Source organism: Gobius niger, assembly GCF_951799975.1.
Source record: "Gobius niger genome assembly, chromosome: 12".
In the NCBI taxonomy this organism is placed as follows: domain Eukaryota; kingdom Metazoa; phylum Chordata; class Actinopteri; order Gobiiformes; family Gobiidae; genus Gobius; species Gobius niger.
Genome location: NC_136863.1, coordinates 25,341,219 through 25,368,682, shown reverse-complemented (window position 1 = coordinate 25,368,682; position 27,464 = coordinate 25,341,219). Strand labels below are relative to the sequence as shown.

At 45.0% G+C, this 27,464-nt stretch overlaps 1 protein-coding gene across 2 annotated transcripts; it reads left to right on the top strand.

Moving 5' to 3' along the window:
- The first annotated feature begins 822 nt into the window (after positions 1-822).
- LOC306972087 (DENN domain-containing protein 5B-like) lies at positions 823-26,635 on the top strand. Of its 2 annotated transcripts, none has more exons than XM_079568563.1 (22): positions 823-1,108; positions 5,730-5,839; positions 8,680-9,376; positions 10,120-10,307; positions 12,338-12,832; positions 13,485-13,716; positions 15,018-15,165; positions 16,112-16,196; positions 16,350-16,382; positions 17,265-17,384; positions 17,445-17,597; positions 18,650-18,734; positions 18,800-18,866; positions 19,292-19,420; positions 19,501-19,622; positions 20,502-20,647; positions 20,720-20,838; positions 21,233-21,417; positions 21,579-21,661; positions 23,718-23,844; positions 23,926-24,100; positions 26,259-26,635. In XM_079568563.1, the coding sequence occupies exons 1-22, from the start codon at positions 988-990 to the stop codon at positions 26,440-26,442; spliced, it is 3,804 nt and encodes a 1,267-aa protein (XP_079424689.1). In that variant the 5' UTR covers positions 823-987; the 3' UTR covers positions 26,443-26,635. The 2 variants fall into 2 exon arrangements, with proteins under 2 accessions (XP_079424689.1, XP_079424690.1); XM_079568564.1 differs by having other exon boundaries at positions 824-1,108; positions 18,650-18,728.
- The last annotated feature ends 829 nt before the right edge of the window (positions 26,636-27,464 follow it).

Genomic DNA, 27,464 nt, shown 5'->3' with positions numbered 1-27,464 from the left:
TTTCTATTACAGTGTATACAGTTCAGTCAGATAAATATGCAAATATGTCTACACACGTTATACTCGTGTCGACTACAACATACAGTGGAACACTCAAGTATTCTCACAAAATAACAGGCGGGACAGAATATGATGGAGTCTGTTTTAGAGCCAGAGAATTAAGTTAAAGTGTGTAGGATCTTAGTTTATGGGTCACCTTAACCTGCATACAAGGACAAGCACATGTATGTGTGGGGTATAGGCAACATCCGGCCCCAGGGCCAAATCCAGCCCTCCAACATAGAACCTCGAACCCTCAAGATGATTCTGAGGAAGGCGCCTTTTAAGGTGATCTAGAAATGTGCCCAGAGAACTTCCCGCTGCTTTATGTGAACATGCCATTCCTCATTTGAAAGCTAAGAACCTTCAGTCACTGAGCTTTAAGATGATGCGGCACTAGCACTACAGGACTTAATCCGGGGCGGTGCTGAGATGGTGAAAGTCGGAGACATTTTCAAACTGGTTTTAGCCACAGGACTTGGCAACATGAGGGGCTCGTTCTGCTTTCTGACTGGACCCCAAGAGCGTGAATAACATTAAGTAAAGATGTGTGCGTCAGATCTGGTTTTGACTCCTCTGACGGTGGCGCATTATTCCAAGTCTCACCACAAGTGAAATGTTTGATTGTTTACGTGTACGTAATTAGACATGATAGGGGCATGTTTCCGGTGTGGGGGGACGGCCTCACGGAGATGGCTCACACTTGCTTCACTCTCTCTCTCTCTCTCTCTCTCTCGCTCTCTCTCTCTCTCTCTCTCTCTCTCTCTCTCTCTCTCTCTCTCCCCCTCTCCGCGCTCAGCACCAGCAGTACCGCTACATCCTGCGCTCACACACCGACAGCAGCTCCGCGGAACACAGCCTCCTCCGGACCGGGCCCTGACAGCGATGATCCAGCGGCGTCTTTAGTCCAGCGCGGAGCTTCCTCACCAACACCCCCACTCCTCCAGGATGAACGGGACCGCCGGGAGCGCCGGGCCCGCCGCAGGGTCTGGGTCCTGTCGCTTCGCCCACTATTTTGTTGTGTGTGGACTGGACACGGACTCGGGCCTAGAGCCAGACGATGGAGCGGGTATGTCGTCATAAACACGGCGTAGAGACCTCTAAAATAACATGTCTGTGCGCTAAACCAGCTCGATGACGAGGGATTTAACGTTTGGACCAGTTATTCTTTTACGCGCGATTATCTCACTGCGATAATTCGAATTAAATGAGCTCTGTGGCCTGTATTACGCGATTACCCTAAAGGCATTACACACTACAGCTGTTAAACCCTCGACTTATCAGGATCATGTCATCTATGATCCGAATCGTGTTGACCATGAAGGTAAACAAAATGGGTCCTTGCTGTGATTTTGCTCTTTTCCGGATTTAACGCACGATTTAACGCCGCCTTTATCAAACTCCTGATGGTCGCTCGTCCCCAGCCGTCGCCCACACATGAAGGAACGTGTTGTCACATTCCAGCGCGCCCCAAATCAGGGTCTGTCCAGTGGAGAGGACAGATGGACGGGCCAAAAGGGGGCTTGGTGGCGGTCAGATTACACCCTCCTCTTGTTCATCTACTCTGCATCTGCGTTTGTGGTTGAAATTCCCCATTCTTTGTCTCCGAAGAGGACACATGATGGTAATATGGGGGGAGGTTGGGGGGAGGCACAGCTGCAGAGATGCTCCTTTGTGTCAGGTGTTCTGGAGATGAAGAGCCGGAGAGCTCCTCAGTTTGTTAGACGTCGTCAGGTATGATGGGGATGGCGGTGATGTTCCTCTCTTTGTTGTTGTTGTTGTTGACAGTCAGCTGAGGAGCACTGGGTACACTGACGCTGACACTGACGCTGACACTGACACTGACACTGACGCTGACGCTGACACTGGAAGTAAAATATGAAAACGCAAAAGCACAAACAGTCACGCCCGTTTCTCTGCATATGTGGAGCAGGACCTCGAGGGATGACGCGTTGTAGAGGGAGAACTAGAGCGTCAAATTGGACTGGAAGTGGTTGTGTAATTGGGCTGATCTATTTGCTATTTTCGCGTATATGGAATCAGTTAAAGAATGTAAAAGAAAAGCCATGATCAAGTTGACAATTTGATATCAAAGCGTCGACACTAGAGTTCTATGTGTTTCTCTCATAGTTGAACATTTTTCCAGTTTTTATGTAATTATTATTAACTCTGCACTGCTCCACATTAGAATATACAATATCTCTGAGCTCATGTGTGTGATGCCATAACAGCAAAGGGAAAGTGTGGCCATGTCTGCAATGTTATATTGTTACAGTTTGATTTGTTCTCTCAGTTAGACTGAAATAGAATCTGCATAACCTCCTGCTTATAAGATATACCAATAACACTGCAGACATTGCCACTCGACTTTCATCATAACACGCATAACAACGACACCAACTACAGCCTCATGTGACCTTCATTTGCTTCTAAAAAAGAATCAGATCTCATTTTTGAAAAGCTGGATCTGGATCTTTTGTGTTTTGTTTTTATATATAAAATGTTGCACAAATGTAACACAGTCTAGAAGCAGCACATTAGCAGAGAGCGACTTAAGGCTGGTGTAGACTTAACTGGGTCTCACTTAAAGCGAGCCTCATGTATTCTCTTTAATCCGAAACATCGTCCTACATCGCAGACGAAACACTCGGATAAACCAATGCCAGAGTCACATACATTTCAGAACAGTGTTTTGATCTATGGAGGACGTTATGAAATGCCTTTGTGACTCTGGTCAGATTTGAGCCATGTTTCCACTTGTCTTTGGCTTGTGTTTCTAAGGGCACAGAGCAAACCTTTTTCTCTGTTCATAGACCCAAAGATCCAGTTGGTCCCCCCTGCGGCGCCATGCCCGTTTATCTGCGCTCCACCAAGCCGCTTACGTAACATCAGGTCATCCCATCCCCACTGCAGCAGCGAGCGAGCTCTGCTTCTTCCACCGGATTCTCAACGTGAGAAAAGCTGCCGTCTCCACTGTAGCCAGCGCTGGTGTCTCCGAGTGCACTTTGATAAGGATGAGGTCATACAGTAGTTCCACTGGTGTCCGAGGGCTGAATGCCTGAGCCGAGACAATCTGCTCTTGTTGGCCTCGAAAGAGAGAGTGTGTTTTTCCGCAGCCTAATCAGATTTCACATGAGAATGCCTGTGACTGTGAAACAGCCGAGGACTCATGCAGACTGGGGCTGATCATCACAGGGAGGTGTCTTCATTAGTGAAATATTACAGTCATGTTTATCTCCGAGAGTTTGTTTACAGCAGGCGGGTTCGCTCAGAAAGAATGGGACGCTTGTTTTGAAAGCATTGCCTTTGCATCAGTCATTGAGTTTTGTCTAAAACACTGACCAGTGCTTGCAGTATTCATCAAATATAGATTACAAATCAATCAGGCACCTGATGTATTGCTTTACCATCAGCACAGCGGTAGCATTGGGCTGTGTTCAGGTCACATCATAGCATTTGGAACAGAATCATTTGGTAGAATTTGCCTTTTGCAATAGCTGGGACCTGGTTTGTGATTATTATCTGTGTATCAGTGATTTGTTTTCATCATGTTGGGTTTGCTTCTCATTCACACCACATTTAGTCCATCTGTACTTCCTACAAATCATCAGTTTCTCGCTTCTCTTTTGCTCTGCTCGTGTCGTGCTGTGAGCGCATCTCGCTCCAGGTCTCACTGTGGGACAGTCAGAGACAGCAGTACTAAGAGTGGTTACTGCACTCTATATGGGCTGGATTAACACTCTTTTTTGGCTGTCCCTGATCCTGACTGTCAATTATGGACTGTTGAGAGAATGTCAAAGAATTCCCAGTGTTAGAATGAGATAACTTGGTAGTGTTGTTGCAAACTTGCTTTGGTGTCATTCCATTGGATTCCAGGGCCAGTTTTCTCCTGGTCATTCGCCTGTCCCTCTCTCATATCCTGTCAACTACTTCCACTTTGAACGCAGGGGAATCCACCCGTGAAAAGTGTCCTTTTGCAGAGCTGTGAGGAGGAAGCACTGAGCAAAGCAGAGCTGATGTAAGTCAGAGTGACGTATCCACTGACGAGCGTACTTCTGATGGTTCTCTCCATAACAGCAGCGGAAACAGCTCCCATGGTAACGGAGCGCTTCAGTCTCCAAACGATGACTCCACTGTTATCCCTGTTCAAGAACAGAGTCTCACGGCACTAATCCATTGGTCCCCCCTCAGTGTGACCCAGGCAGGAGCTGTGAGGCTCCGTCTGTACTTCTCTTTTAGTGTCAACAGCCTATAAAGAGTTTATGAGTGTGATGTCACAACAAGGCAAAGGAACACTGAGTGCTGCGTTCTAGATATGTCGGAAGTCTGAAAGTCCCACTTCGATCAAACTTTTTCTCAGAGTTGTAGCGTTCCAGTTGTCCAGGTCAAAAATATGGGAGATAGACGCATCTGCAGAAGTTACAACTTTGTCGCTGAATGTTGGGACATCATAATCAGTTTACAGAGAAACTTCATTGTAATATTGTAAAAAGGTATAATGTATTTAGTATAATTGTCAGTGATGTCGTAGCTGAGGTGGCTAGGGCATCTGTTCCGGATGCCTCCTGGTCGCCTCCCGCGGGAGGTGTTCCAGGCATGTCCTAGTGGGACAAGGCCCTGTGGAAGGCCCAGGACACGCTGGTGGGACTATGTCTCCGAGCTGGCCTGGTGTCGCCTCAGGGTCCCCCCAGAACAGCTGGAGGAGGTGTGCGTGGATCGGGAAGTCTGGGCATCTCTGCTGAGACTGCTGCCCCCGAGACCCGGCCCCGGATAAAGCGGAAGAAAATGGATGGATGGATGTCAGTGATGTTTCAGCACTAGTAGTTTCATATTTGACTTTTAACCGTGAATTGAGGCGTTCACAACAGAGCAGTAAAGCTTCTCTGTTTCACATTGACATTCACCAAGTTTCTTTGGGACATTTATTGAAGCTTTACATTCAAGTGGAGTGCAGCCATCTTTAAATGCTCCTTCTTGGGGGATTCTGTCCTGAGTCCAAATTCTGGAGTTGGTGCTCGTTCCAGTTGACATTTCCAAGTGGAACGCAGCATTATACGTTGGTCAAGTGTGACTCACACAATAATAAGCTCCATCTGGGTCGTGAGCTCCATAGATAAACACAGCAAAAAACACAACTGTGTCTGAATCTGCTGCTGAAATAACAACAGATAAAAGGCCAACAACTGTTTTACACCTTTTAGATTAGAATAATATATTCTTGTGTTATTCCTATGTTATTGTTTGTCATTTGAGGTTCCATTTTCCATTTAGATTTAAATACAAATAGAATCTGTAATCTCCAGTTTAGAATAAACAGAGGAGGATAGTCTGACCTGCCAGGTAACTTAACTGGAGGATTTAACCTATTATTCATGTTTTGGATTGAGTTCAGGCACAGGGAGAACATTCAATCTCTACAAACCTGAAAACCTTCTTGCTGTGCGGCAAAAGTACAAACCACTCTGCCATGATGGAGATGTGTTCTGTTCTCATGTTTGCCTTGTGTTCAGATTGATCAGACCTTCTTGCTTCATGACTTAACTGTGGACCTTATAAACATCAGCACAGTTGATTTAGGGCAGACTGTCCTCCAGTCAGAGGCCTTGTCCTTCCATCAGCCTGGCCTCAGATTCTCCCTCATGTCCCATGAGTGTGACTCAGCAGTGTGTCTGTTTTCTGTTTGATCCCAGGTGAGAGCCTCGAGCAGAGCCCTCTGCAGCGCTCCTTCAAGTCTAACGTCCTGGTGCACTACCCGGAAAACACAGAGAGGAACCCCTTCAGCAAGAGCGCAGTTAACATGGTGAGTAAACAATCATCATAAAAGTCCGGCTGCAGTAATCTGCAGAGCAGCGCGTTCCATTCACCACGATTAACAGGGTTTCTGCGGGGCATTCAAAAGGCTTAAATGTCATTAAAAACATTAAATTAGACTGGCATTAAATCTAAATGTACTTGAAAATGATGACATTGCTCAACAATATTTACTGTGTAAGTTAATCCATAATACTAAAAGGATGATTTAACACATATTTTAACAACATTTTTGCTCAAAAGTTTCCTGTTTTGTCCAGTTGAAGGCGGTGTCCTGACTTGCTCTGCCACAGTGAACTGCTGCCAGTCCAGTCTGTTTTATCTGCAGATGAGATTTGTTCATGTCATGTCAGGCTTAAAGTTCTTTGATATAAACCTAATGGAAATCAGTCGTTGGGTGTGCTTACACAGAGGACTGAAACAGGTTACTAAAATGGCTACAGACAAAGTTATGACCGAAATGACTAAACACAGACTAGCTCAATTGGATAAGTTGCCTACGACACTTCAGATCCATGTGAAAGATGTCACTTTTCTGTTGGGCCCTTGTATATTTGAGTTGTGCTCAATGAAACCCCTGCTGCAGGCCTTCCCACAGTCCAGAGAATCGAAAGAAAGACCCCACGAGGACCCCCAGTAAGGATCATTCCCTCTGGTCAAAAGGATTGGTCTGGTTTTACTGCTTGAAACGACATGTAGTAACCAACAGCACCTGAACCTCGAGTCTTTCATTTTTCATAGTACCTGGAATCCTAAGGTGCAGCCATTTACTAAGAAGATGATTCACTGATAATAATATTATACTGAAATACTGTTCTGTACACCCTCTATAATATGCTCGTGTAGCCCGTGGGGCCCCCGTACCCCTGGTTGGGATTTTATATGACTGATTTAAAGCAGTAAATAAAGTAAAATAGACAAATACGTATGCATTTTCCCCCACGGGGCCCCTGACCTCACTTTGGGAAGCACTTGAGATGTGACTCCACTGAATGGTGTGGTAATCGAGCATCAGGTGGGGCAGCTTGTTGTTGAGACGGGGAGCAGGATGTGAGTGTTCATGCTTTTGTTTTGTCTTGTTATGAAACAATACATGAAAATATATTTTCAAAAATGGTACAATGTCATGTGGATAAGGATTAAAGCAACACTATCTATAACATATAATCTCCAAAGCCATTCATATGATATCACAATACAACTTACAAGGATAGAAATGATTCCTCTAAAAGTGGACATTGTGATATATGGCTGTAGATCTGTGCGTGCAGACGTGTGTGCTAATGCTTCCTCCAGTTTGAGATATTGCTTATTGATCACTGGGCAGTGGGAGGTCAGGCACTCGTCACTTTAAAGTCAATTGTCTCCACATTAGTGTATAAAGACGACCGGGTCCTCCCGCACTAAAGAGATCTGTGTAATCCCCATGTTTCGACAACACTGGCATTTCTTTCTTTGAGAAAACAGAAAGTGATTAGTTAACCATTACAATGGATTACCTGGTGGGACTCAAAGATATACAAATATACAGGGCGGGGGGGGACTTCCTTTTTTCAAAATTAAATTACAAAACTGTACACCTTTAAAAAAAACTGTTTATTCTTATTTTTTGGAGATTCTTGTTTTTTTGGAGATTTCATTTGTCACTGTTGTGAAGAAATGTCTTTTATCTGTCGGTCTCTATTGTCAGTGCAATGTTTGGGTCCACTCGTGCTGATCGATATATACAGTTGGCATTTATTGTAGCCACAGCTGCCCTGGGTTAGACTGACGGAAGCGAGGCAACCAGTCTGCGCCATCGGCCCCTCTGACCACCACCACTCACTCACTCACACACTACATTCGCCAGGCTTCCTGGTGTTCCCAAACGGTCTCTCATCCAAGTACCGACCAGGCCCTTCCCTGCTTAGCTTCCAAGGTCTGACGGGATTGGGCAGAGCATAGGCATAGTAACATATTCTGTTACTTTGTAAAATCAGAGTACTGTATTCTGAATACTTTGAATACTTTGATTGTATTTATGTATAAATATGGCATTACAATAATGAAGACTATGATTGTTGTTATAAACTCATGGCAAATGGAGCAGCAGATACAGCATCATGTGACACATCATGTGACACATCATGTGACACATGTTTAGTCTTTGTTGAAGGGACAGTGCACAGAGATATAAGCCTGGGACCAGCATGTTATACAATAATAAAACCGAGACATAATCATTGCGTTAAAACTACTGTTAGCCAGTTTCTAATACATTTGAATGTTTTTATGTTGTACCTGAGAGCTTGTTACATCTGTTTGATGTTTTTTAAAGTTAAGAGTTGGGTCTAAAATGACACCCAGGTAACTGACATTTCGTATTGTTTCCCTGTTTACAGTCATTTTTGGAAAGGATGACGTTTATATTTGTTCACAAAGTACATTGTTGCCGTTTTCTTAATGTTGAATGTGAGACTTGAGTCATGTAGCCGTGTCTGTGTATGAACTGTGGCATAAGGGGTTTGTTTTAGGAGGAATAACAGGTCAACATTAAAAGTTCTGTCTTGATAATGTTGTGTAATATGGAGCTAAAATGTAATGATTGAGCACTGGGATGTATTTTAAAGTAACCCTCAAATGAAACTTTACCAGAATACAGTATTCTAAATACATATGTATTTAGTTACTCCCCAACAGTGCACGTCGACCACAGCACGTTTGTGACTGAAACGACATAAACATCCCAGTAACTAAAAGCTGTCCAGTTCTACTTTAAAGGACAAAATGAGCGGTTTAATGAGTTGTCATGTGTGCCATAGTAACGCTGCCTGGTGTGTGTTCCCACAGCTGTGTCTGCCCCGTGGCCTGTCGTTCCGCACTCAGGCCGAGAGACTGGACACTCAGTTCCACTCCTTCTCTCTAGTTTTGGACGATGGCTCGCGCTCCTATGGCTTTGTCCACACCTTCTACGAGGAGGTGACCAGTCCGGCCGTCCTCACAGCCATGACCACACTGTTCCAGATGCACCAAGTGGAGCGTCAGTCCAACTCCTCGTCCTCCGCGTCGGCCTCCTCGCCCTCCACCTCCAGTATGGACTCCCTGGTGAGCAGCCTGGATGAGTCAGATGGGGAGTCTTTGGCAGGGGTCACTGCCTGTCCTGCTGCTGTGGGTTCATACAACGCGTCCAGGGACACTCTGTACGTGTCCAAAGCCCTCTGCCTGCTCACCCCACTGCCCTTCCTCCAGGCCTCCAGACACTTTCTGTCCCAGCTGCACCAGGCCGTAGCTTCCAACAGCGCCCCGCCCCTTCCCCTGGAGAGCTACATCCACAACATCCTGTACGAGGTGCCCCTGCCCCCTCCCGGACGCTCGCTCCGCTTCCACGGAGTACAGGGGCCCATCCTGTGCCAGCGGCCCGGGCCAGGGGAGCTCCCGCTGGGGGAGTTTCCTCTCGGGGAGGCCTTCTGCCTGCTGGGGGTGGACAACATGGTGCAATTACTGACCTGTGCCCTCCTGGAGACACAAGTGCTGCTGTACTCACAAGGTAACCCTCTGTCCAGGTCATCAGTGATATTATTTGAGCAAATGATATGGTTAGAAATCATCAAATATGAAGAAAAGGTACATTAAACACTCAAATAAATACTTATTAGTAATTATTTTAATGTCTTGATGCATTTGTGGGGGCCACAGTTAGAGGACTGGGCGGCGCCGCCCGCCTACAGCACGTGATGGGGTGTTCAAAGAAAAAAGGTTGGGAGCCACTGATCTAGCTGAAGATGCAGGTGTCTGTGCGGTGAAAGCCAGAGTACGCACAGAAAACATGAGCAGGGTCCTCCCTGTGAACAGCTACACCTTCTTTAGCAAGACGACTGGGTTTACAGTGTTACAACTGATATGAGAGGTGCTCATAATCGTGATTTATTAATGTGATTTATTAATTCCTGATTGGACCGACACATCATGGAGCACACGTGGACATGGGCTACTCCTTTCATTCTTCATTTTATTTATGTTGGAAATGTCTATGGATTTATATTTTTACATTTCATTAGTTCTTTGGAGATTTACTCAGGTTTACTCATTATTTATTACTTTTCATTGTGTTTTGGTTTAGTCTGTAAATATAATGTCTTGGGCTGTGCTTCTCTAAACTTCACACACCAAGTTCCACTCTAGAAAAATGTAAACCTTGGGGGATCTGTCTATAACTGGACTGGACAGGTCTAAACCAGTGATCACAGTTCCTTTGATTTGGAAATGGTTGACCTGATTGTGTGTGCTCAGATTACCAGAGGCTGATGACGGTGGCAGAGGGCGTCACCACTCTGCTGTTCCCATTCCATTGGCAGCACATCTACCTGCCCATCACCTCTGCTCCCATCCACCATCTCCTGGACGCCCCGGTGCCCTTCCTCATGGGCCTCCAGCACCGAGAGGGAGCGCAGAGGTCCTCCCTGCATCTGCCGCACGAGGTGAGGCTGAAATATATCCAGATCAATACGGTCAGCCATGTCTCTGTGATTATAAAAGGCCAGCCTGAATGAGAGTGTGAGTGAGTGGCTGGTTGACTTGCTTCTGTCACTCTGCCCCAAAGGGCAGCTGTGGCTACAGTAGTAGCTTACCATCAATGAGTAGGTTGAGCGTGGATTACATGGGTGGAGTGAATGTAAACTGTCCCACGTCTGTGAATGGCGCTATGCAAATAAAGCCCTTCCTTCCTACTTTTCTTTGGACAGAGGCCAACACTCCTCTCTCTTAAGTCCAGGCACCTTGTTTTTAAATTTAGAAAACAGAAGGAACTGCTAAACCAGGGGTGATTTAATCCGGCCCCTGCCTTGTAGAGCAGAAATTCCAAAAATATAAAAGTATGTCCAAAAAAAAGTCAGTCCATTCCTGTGCGGAGTTATGAATTTGTATAATAATTACCAGAATCAGAATCAGAATAGTTTTATTGCCATTGTTTAAGAACAGGTGCTGACGTGCAACATAAAACAACACAGAATTTAGATAAAAATAAGCTATACAATTTTAAACTATAAGGCTATAGGGCATGCATAAGGAATATTAAAAGATAAAAAATAAAAAGTAAAATGGTAAGACGGCAACAATTTGACATCAGCGGGATTGTATTTACAGATGTGTAGGTATATAAAGTGTTTCGGTAATATAAAGTGATAAAGTGATAAAGTGATAAAGTGATAAAGTGATAAAGTGATAAAGTGATAGCACACCATGCAGTGCAACAGAGCAGATACATCCATGAGTCTGTGACTAAGCTATTGGGTCTCAGATCTTTTATTCATGAGTCTGATGGCGGAGAGGAAAAAACTGTTCAAGTGGCAGGATTTATGGGTCTGGATAGACCGTAGCCTCCTGCCTGAGGGGAGAGGGGTGAATAGTCCATGTGGTGAGAAGGGTGAGAAGGGTCAGCTGTGATCCGACGGAGGTGAACAGGTCTTGGAGAGATGAGAGCTCACGTTCTCAGCAGCAGCACAAGGCGCTGCAGTCGATGCTTGTCCTGGTCTGTAGCGCCGTGGAACCACACGGTGATGGAGGAGGAGAGGATGGACCACACAGTGATGGAGGAGGAGAGGATGGACCACACAGTGATGGAGGAGGAGAGTATCATGGACCACACAGTGATGGAGGAGGTGAGGATGGACCACACAGTGATGGAGGAGGAGAGGATGGACCACACAGTGATGGAGGAGGAGAGGATGGACCACACAGTGATGGAGGAGGTGAGGATGGACCACACAGTGATGGAGGAGGAGAGGATGGACCACACAGTGATGGAGGAGGAGAGGATGGACCACACGGTGATGGAGGAGGAGAGGATGGACTCGATAATGGCCGTTTAGAACTGCACCAGCATATTGGTCGGCAGCTTAAGTTTCTTCAGCTGCTGAACATCCTCTGCTGGGCCTTCTTGATGAGGGAGCTGATGGTTGGCTCCCATATAAGGTCCTGGGGGGGACGGTGGGGCTGTGTCTTTCCTGAAGTCCACGATCATCTCCACTGCCGGTCCACCTCTCTCCTGTAGGTGGACTCATCACCGTCCGAGATGAGCCCGATGAGGGTGGTGTCGTCCGCAAACTGATCAGTTTAACGGACTGGTGACTGGAGGTGCAGCTGTTTGTGCACAGGGAGAGGCACACGGGGGGCAGCTTGAATTGTTTTCACACGTGTCCAGCAGAGGGCACTGATACAATAAGAGAGAGGATATAAAGAACACATTATAGCCACATGATAAATGGTCAGTCTGGATAATCTGGATAATGAATAATGGATAATCATTGTGGTGTAGCTGAGTATATTTCTTTGTTCAGTTTTTGTGTCATAGCAACATACAGGCTAACAGCTCAGTCCACGGCTGAGTAATCTTCTCAAACAAAGAGGGAGATAGAAAGGTTGAGGGGGCTGATGGCTTGCTGCTGCAGTGGAGATGGGGAGAGAAAGTGCATTTATATGAATGAGTGAGTGGTGTCTTTCTTCTCTCCAGGCCAACCTCTGCTTTGTGGACATTGATAACCACTGCATCGATGCCCCGGAGGACCTCCCCGTGTTCCCAGACCAGACAAAACTCATCCAAGAGCTGAGTGAAATCCTGCTGCGCTTCGGCCTCCCTCCACAAGGGGGTGTGGCGAGGAAGCCCGCCATTACTACCCCGTCACCCCGCCTGAGCAGCCTGGTTCTGGAGGACCTGATGGAGGACCGGCGTAACGGGAACCTGGGCGGGGACGAGCTGGCAGTTCTGGAGAAGCTTCAGGCTCTGGCCAGGCAGTGCGACGGCGGCAAGATGGCCGATGGCGCAAAGACGCTGCTAGAGGAGGATGACGAGGAGGTGAAGGCAGCCAAGCTCAATATTCAGATCCGGGAAGTGTTTGCCGGCAGGTTCTCTGCCATGTTTGGGAAGTACGACCAGTTTGTCATCAACAGCTCCTTCGATTTGGACTCGTGGCTGAGCAACAGAGAGGGAGCGTGCAACTTCGACAAGGTACTGACACGACAGCGACTAACTGGAAAATATACTATATTTGTCAGAATTTATATTGTATTTTTTTTGTTAACTAAAACTAAACTAAAAGTTGTTTATGAGACTAACTCTGATTAACATGTCCAGATGTTTCCATGGACTAATATTACTAAATGAAAAGAGTAAAGAGACTAAAATCATTCAAGCTTCAGTGACAGTTTGAAAGAGCCTCATATTCCATTCCCACAGCTCTGAGCTTTGTTCATGAGGAGAACAAACATGAAACAGAGGACCTTCATTAAACATAATTAGAATAAATATTGTTAAAATAGATACGACAAAAAGAAAAAGAAAATTCCTATGTAAGTGACAGCGAGATAGAAATCGGGCCCTTTGGTACAGTATGGTTCCTCTGCATCAGTGATGGATCAGTTCACCTTCCTGAGCCCATTTCCCAAAAGGAGGGAAACTAGCACAAAATGGTGTGCAGTCGGTAGTTTTCTGAACAAAGGGCAGTGGGACTAGGACAAGTTAAACCTGTTTCACTCCCTCTGCTGCCAGGACTGAGCTCATGAGTGTTGCTGACGAAGGCAACCGGACAAACGGACTGTCAGGCTGCAAACTGGAGCTCGTCTCTCATTTGCAAACATCCAAGTTCTGCCTTCTCTTCCAGGGCTCCTTCCTGTCGGTGCAGCCCGCCTCACACCTCACCTTCATGTCCCGCTTCCTGGAGACGGCCATGTTCTCCTCGTTTGTGGAGGGGAAGGTGATCTCGCGCTGGGCCGACCGCGAGCCCATGCAGCAGCTGTTCGACAGTCGCGTGGAGAGACAGCGGCTGTACGACACGGACGACGACGACCCGCGGAGCGGCCGCTACAGGAAGTGCACCGCGCTGCACGAGTCAGGTATAGCCACGCTAGGGGGCGCTGTGACTTGATATTGTTATTGAAGCTTTAACATCCTGATTCTCCTGCTGTCAAATGTTTTCACTCACTCAAGAAAAACAGGATCATTTGCCTTTTAAGTGATGTTTTTGTTTAAAAGCCTGGAGGAAAAACTCATTGCTCTCTTAATGCATTCCTAAAAGCCCAGTTCTTCACATGGATGAGTTCATTAGCTTGTGCCACAGCAGCGATACTCTCAGTAAGTGAACTGCTGGTTCACCTCAGCCTGTCACCATCACACAATTTGAAGTCTGATATATTGAGCCACAAAAATGTTGCGATAAACAATGTTGTTGAAGATCTTTTAATGCCACAGAAACACTAAAGCTCTAAAGTACTTCATCTTAAAATCTCTCTCTGTAAAAATGAAATAAAATACAACCTACTTAAGCTCAAAAATAATAATAAGAAGTCACTACTGAATATGTACAGCACGAGGGTGATTAATAATGATGAATGAGGGGTAGGCACACTTCAGCTTACTCCTTTTGAGTCTAATTGTGATGAAATGTTTAAATACTGTAAAATTATGAATGTAAACAGCTCAAATAAACAGCTCAATCAATCAATCAATCAATCAATCAATCAATCAATCAATCAATCAATCAATCAATCAATCAATCAATCAATCATGACAGGCCTAGATCACATTTGATCAAAGGCTGGAGGATCAGATGCACAGCACAAAGTAGACTGTAATATACTGAAGGACAAAAGTGTTAACTTCTTCTTCAAGAAAAGAAAAGTCAGTTACAGACTCTTTTCTGTTTGTATTTTCTGCTCAGTGCAGTATTATTTCAAGGGCTAGACATAGCGGTCAGAGAACATTTCCTGGACCATGTTAGGTGCATCGTTTGCATATTATAGTTTTGGGCTGCACAGAGGTCCCCTGAGTCTAATGCAGCGGACACAGTTTCCTCTGGGCAAACCAATGATCAGCCTTTTAGTCAGACCCGCCCACTTTTGTGATAGAAGCGTTTCCGCTCGGGGCATTTACAGAGAGTGACGAAAATAAAAGTGAATAAACGGAGGAGTTTGCGTGGCCTCAGGCTAATCACAGAGCGGGCACAGCGTGAGCATTGATGATCTGGCTTTGAGGACCTGTAAAGAACAATATATGCACCCAATTTGAGGTCGATCTTGTCATAAAATATCACTAAAGCTATATTTTATTTTAACGTGGAACAACAAAATAAAATCAAAAATCCAGGTGGATCACCATTCCTAAACATAACCATTGTTCTGTGTGACTGTGTTCGCAGCTCAGGCCGTGGAGCGCAGGCTGAAGAAGGCGGATCACACGGCCATCCATCCACACCTGCTCAACATGAAGATCGGACAGGGCCGTCACCAGCCGGGATACTTCCCACGCCTGCAGGCCGACGTCCTGGCTCAGGGACACAGCGCCAAGTGAGTGCTCTGCACACATTCAGTCCACACAGCGGCTCATGTACTGTTTCTATGGAGATAGAAGGTGCAGGATACAGAATAGAAGTGGTTTATTTTGTTTGTAATCAAATAAATAAAATAGGTTTTAAAATAGGATATTGGACGGCCTACAATATTTTTCCTGTTGTCCTTAGTGTGAGAAAGTATTTTGAGAAACCAGCCTTTGAGTAATGATCTATAGTGTTGTTTTTGTCAAAGAAGACGATAACGTGACGATGACAAGTTAAAAAGTGCTCTTTGACTTAAAGGGACTAGATCCAAGCTGGTCATTTTTATACTCACTACTGCCACCTCTGGTCATACGCGTAACTACAGCTTCTATATTAAGCTCATGCATGAAGGCCCGACTCGAACCTGAATGATCAACTTTGTGAGTGACAGTGCAGCATTTTAGAGGCAGTTGTGGTGAACAGGTCTGGGCTCATTCTACACATTAGGACATGGCTGGAACATGTAGGGGGAGGACAATGCATCATTTGAGCATTTTTAAACTCTGTATAGTCCCTTTAAACATGACGAAGCGCATATGAGTTCATGTTGACGAGAGGAAAATGGGAGAATGTGGTTCAACAGATGCTTGAGTGTGGAGCGGAGCGGGAGGACACACCGTCATCAGGTCACATGACATGATATGCTGCATGCTCCGCCCCCTCTCTCTGTCCCCCCACGCTCCAGTCTGCGCCTATAGCTCCATGGGACAGTTTTTCCCCCGGAGTTAAATACAGCACCGTATGAAAGCATTTTTATCCCAAAGACCAAGACTAAAACTAAGATGGCTGCAAAACACAGGGCTGGTGGGAAACAGTTTATTGTGCAGCGTGATTATATTGGACTATTGCTCTGTTTCCAGGTGGAAGTACATGTTAGAGCAGAAATATAAAAGGCCTGATGTGTTTGTCATTAACAGGCGCTGTGGTCAAGTGACAGCCTCACGCAAGGCGGATTTTCGTAAGTCTGCGGACTATTCCGGAGCGGACATGGATCAGTCCCAGGTAATCTGTCGCTGCGTGTTACTTGTGTCGGGGGAAAGTACTTCAATAGAGCTATGCTAGTGTACATCTGTATCTGCTGTGGTTTAGTGCCACTGTTTGCAATAGCCACATGAAATGAAAGCGTGTTGTTAATAGTAAATACGTTGTTTTCAGATTCTTAAAGTCCTAAGTCAAAAACAGCGCTGCGTAAGTCTTGAATAATAATACCGTGTATTCTGTTGGTGTGACTCTGTTCATCCCATTACAGTGATGTGGCTTTGCCCTTTTCTCCCAGTCTCCGCTTTCTGTCCAGGCGCGTCGTTGTAAACGTGCTTCCATTGGATATTGTCCCATTCAGAGGTCGACCGATACTTTCATGGTTTATACATTTTAATACAGGTTCTAATATAAAATGACTATTACTATGGAGTTTACTTCATTTTCCCCAGACAAATATGATGGAAGATATTCAGCTATTGGTAACTTTGCATATTTTCAGGGGAGGAAGGAGGTAGCGACCATAAAACTCATTTTAGAAAATTAATGATCTGAAACGCTCTAAACCAAAGTATGAATCGAAATCACAATCTCTACTTTGGTCAATGTGACGTTAGAGACAGTGGGAGGTAATTGTGTTCAATGAAATTGGAGAAAAGCATTTGTTTTCATTTGAACAGAGGTTTGTATTAAAAGTCCTAAACGCATTTTAGTATTTAAGCATTTAGGATTCCCTCTTATGTAAAGAACTGTGCTGTCAGTAGTTACCACATAAGGCTGATGAGCTTCCATTGTGCGTCTTTTAAACTTAACATCAGAGTTTATCAATAACTTATGGAAAAAAATGAATGATGTTTTTTTTGGCCTGAGATGGGTCTGTGCTCTGTCCTACAGTGCAGTCATCTGTCATCAGAACAGTGACCTCTGGGATAAACTAAATGTAAACTTCATGTGCCTCAAACACTTTGAAAAATACATCGGTCGATCTCCATCTCTGATCTTTCCTCGTGAAATCATTCAATATTTCCATTTTTACAACACGGTGCACTTTGATCCTCCTGCTCATGTGCTCTTCGTCTTCCCCTCGCACAGAAGCACATCCTTCTCCGTAAAAACCTGGCCTACACCAAGCTCCTGGACCCGTGTCCGCGCGCCGTCGCCCAGACTCACCGCGAGTTCGTGGACGGCCTCCTGAACGAGTGTCGCCTGAAGGTGGGTAAGCGTCGCTGTGTGATCTCACTGTCCCGTGTGCTAACCCTGTGCTCTGGGCAGACCAAGAGGATGCTGATGGAGCGCATGGGGAAGGAGAGCGTGGAGCTGGGGCAGGGGGAAGCCAACATCACGGGGCTGCAGGAGAACACGCTCATCCACGGCCTGTGCGACCTGTTGGAGAGGACCTGGGGCCATGCGCTGCAGCTCAAACAGGTCAGTCAACACATCAGCTTCATATGATTCATGTGGCAACAACAATATCACAACGTTACTTCCTACTGATGCTTTGATAGTGCACCAACCCAAGGCTAACTGAAGAAATGATCATCTAAACGCTGATATTTTCAACAAACATACCCGTCTATTACACACAAAGCACAAACATGAACGTTCATGTCTGTAAAAGGCTAAATGAGTAGAAGGACGTACAGACCAGTGTATCTCCAACTCTATGCATCTAGAAGAACAATAAAGAGTCCCTGAAGAGCTGCTTATTTGTGGCCTGGCAAGTCCAGAATGATCCCCCTCTGTCAGTCCGGGCCCCATGCTCAGGTTTGTGGTCACATGTGTGTTGGGTTGGTTTACGCCGCTTGCTCGTACATGTTCTGCTCTAGAAATGTAGCTGATGCCGCGGTCAGTTTTCAGGCAAATATATTTGTACACAGTCCCACAGGAGATGCTACCCTGGCCCGAGTGCTGAGTGCGGCCTGGGACCAGGACTAAACCAGGACTATAGCAGGACTAGGTAACGCTTTATATTAAGGTGTGCTCATTAAGTATTAATAAGGTATTAATAAGCATTAATAATATGCTTGTAAAGGTTTAACACACTGCTTATTGTACTTTTAATAATAACCATACTAATGGGCCATTAATAATACGCTTATTCCTAGCCAACCCTTAACCTAACCCATTACTATTGCTTATTAATACTGAATGAGCACACCTTAATCTAAAGCAATACCCAGGACAAAACCAGGTCTCCAGGACTATAGCAGGACTAATCCAGGACAATAGCAGGACTGCAGTATGATGAGACTTTGAGCAAAATAGTTCTAAATGAGAAGTGAGGTGTAGGCACAGCTTGGGTTCAGCTCAGAGTCCGACCTTGTGAGCAGGTCTGTTTGGTCTCGTGTTGGCCCGGGTTACTTTCTGCTCTGTCCTGACGTCCACTCGTTATTTCAACCTAATGTTCAGTTTGTAATGATGTTTTCAGTTGTAGAGATGAAAAAATCAGATCTGTGTATGACCCTTATTTGTTCCAGGGGAAGTCAGCGCTGTGGTCCCATCTGCTGCACTACCAGGCGGCCCAGAGGAAGACCGAGGCCTCGGCCCAGTCTCCAGGTAAAAGTCTGTCTGTGGACTCACTTAGACCTGAGGGAGACGGTCTTTTCACATACTGTCTTTGTGTGCAGGCTCCGAACAGAAAACGTTTAATGACGTCACCCTGCAGCTAAGAGGCTCTTTACTACAAGACATGAGGTACGAGATACAACAGCTCAACATATACCTCTGTCACCTCCATTTAAACAGTGTCCTGATGACCGATATGGGTGATTCTCAGGCTGATGCCGATATTTCAAAATGTCTCGTCTACAATCCGGTGTATGAAGCTTTGAAACTGTAAAATGTGTCATTGTTGAACCATGACAGCAGGGGGCGCTTTATTGGGGGCAGAGGGGGGATTTATTACAAAAATTCCTGTTTAGTTGGTGCTTTAGAGGAAATCAGCAGATTTCAAGACAAAAAACGACAAGTCTCCTCTCTCGTTGTTCAAAGATTATAAGCAAAAATCTGCAACATAAAAAATATTAAATAGGTGTACAAACTTACAAAAAGACTAATCTTTAGAACTAAACATGTCTTAACTAAATGTGAATATTGGATCGTCTGGCCTCTGTCCACAGCTTCATTCAGACCATGAGTGAGGGCATGTCTGAAGTGGGTCAGGCCAGAGCTTGGATACATCTGGCCTTGGAGAAGAAAATGCTTTCTCAACACCTCAAAGAGCTGCTCATGAATCAGGAGCTAATTCGGTGAGTCACTGCTGCCTTACAGCTGCTGTGTGTGGAGTCATCGGACTGACCAAGGGAATCTGTTTGTGTGTGTGTTGCAGACAGCTGTACAAAGCACACGCCTTCCTGCTGTGTGAGGAGGAAAGGGAGCAGTTTCTGTTCCATTTGCTGTCTCTGAACACCGTGGACTACCTCTGCTTCACCCGGGTCTTCACCTCCATCAGTACGTCAGTTTGCTTCTCTTCATGAGGCCATCTCTCATTGACTTCACAAAGGAATCAAATATGGGCAATAATAACAATATTCAAACTGTAAACAAAGCTTTGGCAGTCCATCTTGGCCGGGTCTCTACTAGTAAATACATCACTATAGCATCAGTGTGAGTGTTTTACCCTGTGGATTTACTGTTAACAGAGAATTGGATGTGGCTATGACAACACAATCCCGTTCTCCATTACTCACATCATATTCTAGAATTTGATCCAAAGTCTCTGATGGAGGCCAAGTGCCTGTTTCAGTGATCATCAACACATGGCCCTGAAGGACTGTCCTTGGTCACATGTAGCCTCTGATGTGGCCTTATGATGCAGAACTGTGGAAACAGAAGACACAGGGGCCAGGCCTGGTGCTCCCCCTGCAGGCTACAGATAGAATGATTTGGTGAAAATAATCTATCAGTTTCTGCTAAACACTTGGTCAGCAATTCCATGGCTTTGAGCGGCAAACTGCTCAGCGTGGGTTTAGTGGTGGGATATGGGCAGTAAAAATGTGGAGGCCAGTTTCGTGTTTCATCCATGACACGTTATAATGCAGGACAGATCGAGAGTGTTTCAGCAGTAGAAAAAGAAACGACCCAAGTAAACAGGATAACTCAAAACTGTGTGAAATACTGCCCCAGGTCTGCAGCATTGAACATGGTTCAAAGTTGATGTAGGTGGGTGGTTCCACTCTAATAGTCAATCTCCACTACACATTCATCATCCCGATTCTCGTGGGGATGCGTTCATGAGCACTTGTTTGTTTCATGTACACAGACCCAGTACGTGCAGATATTAGCCATAAACCATTGAACTGTTTTGAATTCTGCCCTGTCTGTGTTCAGGTATCCCATATCGTGTTGCCATTATACCCATGAAAAAACTAAGCATCGCCATGGCAACGGTCAACCCTTGGGTGTGTGTGTCAGGGGAACTGGGTGATTCAGGAGTCAGGCAGTTCCCCAAGAACACCCAGGAGATCTACTTCCAGGTGTGTCCCGTTATAGCATGTTGTTAGCGTGTTGTGAATGATGTGCTGAGGATCAGTGTGTCCCTCTCTCAGTGTAAGAACCTGGGCCGGCTGAGCACGCTCCAGCTGGGACAGGACAACTCCGGACTGCTGGCCAAGTGTCTCATCGACTGTGTCATGGTGTACAACGAGATCACCGGACACACTTACAAGTAAGTTATTATTACCGAGCGTCACGGGTTTGATCCTGGACCGGACGGGCCTTTCTGTGGAGTTTACTCTCTCTGTGTCTGCGGAGGTTTCCGCTACCACTAAAAACATGTACAATAGGCCTGGACGAATGAGAGTGTAAGTGAGTGGTTGGTGGTGGTCAGAGGGATCAATGGCACAGACTGGTAGCCTCACGTCCTCGTCTGCCCCTTGTGTGGCTTAGCTGTGAGTCTTGCCTGGATACCTCCTCCTTGTTTCTTGCAGCACCTCTTGTGACACCTCCACTGTGCTGCAGGTGGGGAGTGGCTCTTGGTGCCGCTTCAGTGTTTCAGAAGAAGAAATGTGTAGTTCTCAAATATCTATTTCTATTTCTATATCTTTATCCTCCAATCCCAGGTTCCCCTGTGGCCGCTGGCTGGGCAAAGGAGTGGGCGACGGCAGCCTGGAGCGTGTCCTCATCGGTCAGCTGGTCTCACCGGCTGCAGAGGAGGATTCTGGGAGGTGGTCAGCGACGCCCCCTGAGCTGGCCTCCCCCTCCCAGACTGTGATGACGGTGCTGGGATCGCTCGGCAGCCGCAGCAGTACGTGATGACAATGAACACATTCTTTACAACAATGGGTGACCCACTTGCTGCTAAATCACCACAATAGCACATTCAGCTGCTGCTATCCACTTTCCTCTTCTCAGTCATCAAACCGTTTGCTCTCTAGTTGAACCTGTTTGTGTGACACTGTTTTGCAGAAGTACACGCAGTGGAGGTGCAGGAGGACATGAGGGAGGCAGCCAATAACCTGGTGAAGTACTTCCATAAACCCGAGCAGGAGGTCAGTGTTCTTCAGGAGGAACAAGTTTTAAACTCCACACACACTTGTTAACCTTCATGGCTGTGTGGGGATACACGTTTTGTTCCGAGCTTGTAATTCTGCTCTTTTAAGAGGAGACACTACAGGGAGAAGTCTTTTTTCAATGTTCAGATTTTGGGCCAAAAAAGTCTATTAAAGGGACTTGACGGAAGTTGACGTTTGTATTCTCACCACTGCCACCTCAGGTCTTACGCGTAACTGCAGGTTCTATATTAGTGCATGACGGCACTTCAGACCCGAATTAACACCTTTTTGAGTGACAGTGCAGGACGTTAGAGGCAGTTGTGGTGAACAGGTCTGAGCTCATTCTACACCTTAGGCCATTGTTGGAACATGCAAGGGGAGGAAAATACATCATTTTAACATGTTTAAACTCTGTATAGTCCCCTTAACGACACATTACTTAGTGGGACGGATTAGGGTCCAGGTGACTGCTCTCTGGCTCCTGGTACTTTCCCTCAGCCACCTATAATTCAATTGGACCAATTGATCTATAAAGTACATGACGTTCATAATACTGTTTAAAGGGGATCTTTGTAGCATGTGAAGACATAAAAGATAGCTCTAGAATTATTCAATCCCAGAGCTTTAATTGAGCTTTGATTTGTTTTTCTTTTGGTTACTAACAATGAATTGAAATGAGTTGTGGTTTAAACTCCTTCCTTATTTTCCCAACACATTTCTAACATCCAAGCTCTTCACAGGGATGAGTTCATGACATAGACATAGTATTAAAAGACTCCGTCTCCTTTCTCCCCGTTTGCCATAATGACTACTTTCGAGGGGGAAATCATGGCTGATTTACAGACTCCTCCTCCCCTGCTGTGACGGAGCATGTTCCTAAAAAAGGCATAAGGGCGGGATCTTCACTGTTTACTCGGCCCTCGCGTAGTTTGGTCGTAGCCACGCCCGTGCCATTAGCTCTAATGCTAACAGCCTGTCAATCATAATCCGGCCCTCATTAATATACGAGATTTCTAAAATGTTTCTTATGAAAACCAGGCTGGTTTCTTTAACTCATTGACTGCCATCCAGAGTTTTTTTTAGGATTTTGACTGTTTTTTCAAGACCCACAGAAAATGTAGGTCTAAGTCTATGTCAACACGAAACCCACCAAAAAAAGATTAGACTCTCTTCTTTCATCTAAAAAAAGTTTCTTTGTACCTCTTTCTATTCTTCAGTTAGCGTCACCCAAAATGCTGTTTTCTGACCAAAAAGCTGAGATAACGAAAGAGCAATGCTGCCACCTAGTGGCGCAACAAAAGAACTTGTAGTTCTTTTATTGAGTCACTAAGTGGCAGCATTAGGCAGCACAACTAAGATTTTAACACCAGACATGCTCAAGGCTTTGCTGCAGCTGTTCCCATTGAAAAACCTAATTGACGTCTATAGACGTCAATACCCTCCTTCTGCCTGATTGGATAAGTCTCTTCAAATGTAAAGTGTTGTTGTAATGGTGAATAAATCAACATTACAACTTGGCCTCAGATCTGAGGAAATCCATTGTTTATGGAATATTCTCACATCCCCTGTTGTCAGAGCAAGGGTGGGTATTTAATTTTTACAAGGGGCCACATGAGTGACCTGAATGGAGTTGAAGGGCCACAACTCTCTGCCATTGCAAAATGCACTACATTACATCTTGTAATTGTAAATAACAGACTGATGTAAAGTGAGTGTAACGTGAACAAAGGGGCAGATGCGTATCATAAGACGCTCTTTTCTCTGCTCTTTTTTATTCAAACTGACATTGACATAGCTTTTTTGTTGTATATATTTGAATCTAACTTTTGAATGAAATAAATAAATGTAAAGCCTCAGGGTGGGCTCCGGGTCCCATACTGATGGTAAATAAACGTCTCTGAGTCCTCGATGAGACATCCAGAAATCTATCCTCTCCACACCGTTGTCTTTTCTCCAACACAAGAGAAGCTGAAGGGCAACTGCTAACGCTGACCTGTGAACACTGAGAGCTATAACAGTCCATGAACCTCCTATCCTACTTGTGTTGTCCCAGAGGGGAAACCTGACCGTGCTGCTCTGCGGGGATGGAGGGCTGGTGCGTGCACTGGAAAAGTTTCTCCTGCACGGCCTGAAGTCCAGCCGCCTGTTCCAGAGAAACGTCTTTGTGTGGGACTTCATTGGTGAGTTCAGCCGTCGCCATCTGCTGGCTGTAATGAGGTTTTGTTGGGCTCATCAGTTCCACTCGTTTGCCTTTTGGACAGAGAAAGCAGTGGTTTCCTTGGAGATGGCCGATCAAATGGGTGACCTGAGCGGGGCCATGCGGGCTAAAGGTCAACCGTGGGACTCTCTGTGTCACTACGTCAATGCCATCAACTCGTCGCTGCGGAACATCGGGAAAGAGGGGAAGTTTCAGCTGTTTGTCTGCCTGGGAATACGGTAAGAATGGTTTACTCTGTCAGGGCTGCGTGACATGTGCCTGTCTAGGTTTCCTAAGGGGGCTCCGATTTTTCCCCTACCACTAAAACATAGACCCGGGTGAATGCGAGTGTACATGGATGGAGGTTAGCATATAACTTGTTTGTTTATTTATTTATTTGTTTATTTGGTATCTATGAGCTCATTTCCATCCGTACACTCGCACTCCCAAACACACTCTTACTCAACCTGGCCTATTGTACATGTTTTTAGTGGTAGGGGAAACTTACGCAGACACGGGGAGAACATGCAAACTCCACACAGAAAGGCACCGTCCGCCCGGGGATCAAACCCAGGACCTTCTGACTGTAAAGGCTGTTTCCATGAGACTCAGGTCTCATACGTTGCACACATTGAAGTTCACGTGTTTTTTTATTTTTTATTAAGTCAATAAATTTGAGGATCTGTCAGAAGATATATTGGATATTGCACAACCTACTATGGACTTATAATAATGAAGGATTATGTAGTATTAGTGTAGTATAAGGAACAGGAGTGTGCAATGGGGTTATACGCTAATGAAAAACGGAAAAGCCTCATTTTCATATCACATGCTACAGAGGTGGAGCTATTTTATTTGAGGATATTTTATATTTCATTTGGAGCTTCACCTGTGAAGTTCAGAGGCACTCACAAAGTACAAGTACTTTGAAGAAACTGTACTTATTAGAGTAGTTATGTCAATCAGTACGGTTTCTTTCTACTCAAGTAATGTTGTAATGAAGTATCTTCACTCTTACGTGAGTGAGAAAATTGTTTCTGAATTTGTGAGTCAATGTTACAGTTACAAAAGCTTCATGTCAACCAAAAAAAGTTTGTGTTTCGTGCCTTTTTTCTTCAGAAATATATATATTTAATACATTTAGATGTTTTTTTCTTTTTCAGAATTTATGTCACAACTAAGACACGAATCTGACTTTTACGCTCAAACAGTTAGCTACTCAGTACTCCGATTTTACTTTTACTTGAGTATCAATTTGGGCCACAGCTTTTTAAGATTATTTCGAAGCAACATTATTCTTCAGTAAATATTTTGGCGGCTCTACCCACCTATTGTTAAAGGGACTAGATGCAAGTTGGTCATTTTTTACTCACTACTGCCACCTCAGGTCTTACGCGTAACTGCAGCTTCTATATTAAGCTCGTGCATGACGGCACTTCTGACCCGAAGTAACAACTTTTTGAGTGACAGTGCAGGATTTTAGAGGCAGTTGTGGTGACCAGTTCTGAACTCTGTATAGTCCCTTAAAGTTTCACTGACAAAGACCTGTACTCTCAGGTCTATAGATTTCAAAATAAATCTGGTCTAAAGACCTGAAAAAGCAGGTAAAGACTAGTGTAAACCTCTGGTCCTTTAATCAGGCCTGTAGACTGTCCTGAAGACGCTTGTAGCCGATGACATTAAAGCCATGTTATGTAATGCTATGTGACATCACTGTAGTGCACTGTAGTCAGGCGTCTGGCATTAAACACCATTAAAGTTCATTATGTCAAAAGCAAGTCCTCAAATGTCATTAAAAAAGCATTACATTAAATTCAAACTGGCATTTAGCTGCAGTTTTGGATGAAATTGACCTCTTTTTATGTAAATAGTTAATTTTAGAGCGTGTTTGACCTTTCAGTGACCCAGTGGCTGTATGGATGGTTAGCTTAATTCTTCAGGATCAATTTTATTTCAGTTTTGTAGGATTTCTGGTAGGGTCTCAGAATGTAATGTATGCTTAACCATGGATACGGTTCAATCAGCAGTGAAAACCTACCAGAAGTCTAAAAAAAAAAGGATCCTGGAGCATCCAAGAGGCCACCAGGATGGTAAGTAAAGGCGCTTTGCAAACCACCCAAGGAGCCGGGTCACTGAAAGGTCAAATACGTATTAATATCCGCTTTCTGTTTTTACATAAAAAGTTGCATAGTGCTTAAAAAATTCCCTGTTTTATCCAATTGTTTTCCCTTTGTTTGATGAAATGTTTACAAATCTTAACTGAATTACGCACTGATTTTTTTCTTCTTCTGTGTTTGTGGCATTAGAATACAGTATTTGGTCATTAAAAAGCTTTACATTTGTTTGTTTTAAACATAAGCCAGACTGGTAAAGAGTGAATGGTTGTGTGTTTTGCAGGGACCAGCTCCTGGCCCTGTGGCTCCCCCTGCTGGCCGACTGCCCCCTCACCGCTCGGACCTACGAGGAGAGCGCTTTGCTCCGGGATCGTGCCGCTGTTCAGTCCTTTTCTCGCATCTTGCACACTATCTACGGCTTCAGCATCACCCTGGAAGCGTCTCTGATCAAAGGCATTGACCTCTGACTTTTTCCAAACGAACAAACTCCCGGACTCTTTCCTGTAACTGTATAATGGCCTTGTTACCTGCTGTACAGCGACTGTCCCAGTACGGACCAGTATTGTTCCTACAGACTTTTCTTATGCTCGTTTACACTGTGAAATCCATGCATTCAAATCATCACAACTACTTTGGATCATATTTTCATCATCAGTCACTTTTATTGTACGGATGCACTGTCGACCCATGTGACCATCCTGCTCCTGTATTGCTTGCACTTGGATTGGAAGTAGCCTAACCCAATGCATGGCCCAAATCTATTTGTTTATGTCTCCATATCCCATGTGTGCGTGTGCTCTGGGTCAGGTAAAGCGTGCAACATGCTAATAGAGGAGAGTTGTGCTCCATCATTTCTCTGTTGGTCACACACTGGAGCTGAGCTGTTGGCCTGTTTGTGTCAGTCTTTGTCACTGTCATCGTTGTAAATAATTGGGCTCATTATTAATGTGAAGAATACTGGATTATTGTACAAAGATCTATATCCAAAACCTTTTTTCAACACTATCTCTAAAAGATGATGTAGTATTATGTTTTAAAAGTTACAATGTTGTTTCCAGAACTATTGAAAATACTGCAGATGGGAAAAGCAATAATTGTTATTTATGTGTTTGTTGTAAAGAATAAAAGTGGAATCACGTGACACCGTGTGATGTGTATTGGATTTCCAACTGTTGCATTATGGCCTGTAGCTCCTTGTTTGATTATCAACTTTTGTCTTTCATTTATCAGCTCTTTTAAAACAACACTAAGAGTTAGTTTTGCCATTTGCCAGACTAAACGCTGTCCTTGTGAAGGGGATGTCTTTGAGAGCCGCGCCACTGTGCGGGATGTTTTATCTATAGTGGGACCTCTAATCTTGGTTGTTGTCACGCGATTCATGTCAACAAAGCGCCTCTCGCGGCTAGACGCCGAGCCTAAAAGCGCAGGCCTCCAGACGGGCCATCTCCAGACGGGCCATCTGGTGTTCGTAGTAAAAAGTGCAGGCCCC

Excerpts from the sequence above, each read along its gene's own strand:
- LOC306972087 (XM_079568563.1), top strand. The coding sequence starts at position 988 with ATGAACGGGACCGCCGGGAGCGCCGGGCCCGCCGCAGGGTCTGGGTCC. Across the intron at positions 19,623-20,501 it reads CCGGGTCTTCACCTCCATCA|GTATCCCATATCGTGTTGCC; the intron begins GTACGTCAGTTT and ends GTCTGTGTTCAG. Across the intron at positions 21,418-21,578 it reads ATCGCTCGGCAGCCGCAGCA|AAGTACACGCAGTGGAGGTG; the intron begins GTACGTGATGAC and ends ACTGTTTTGCAG.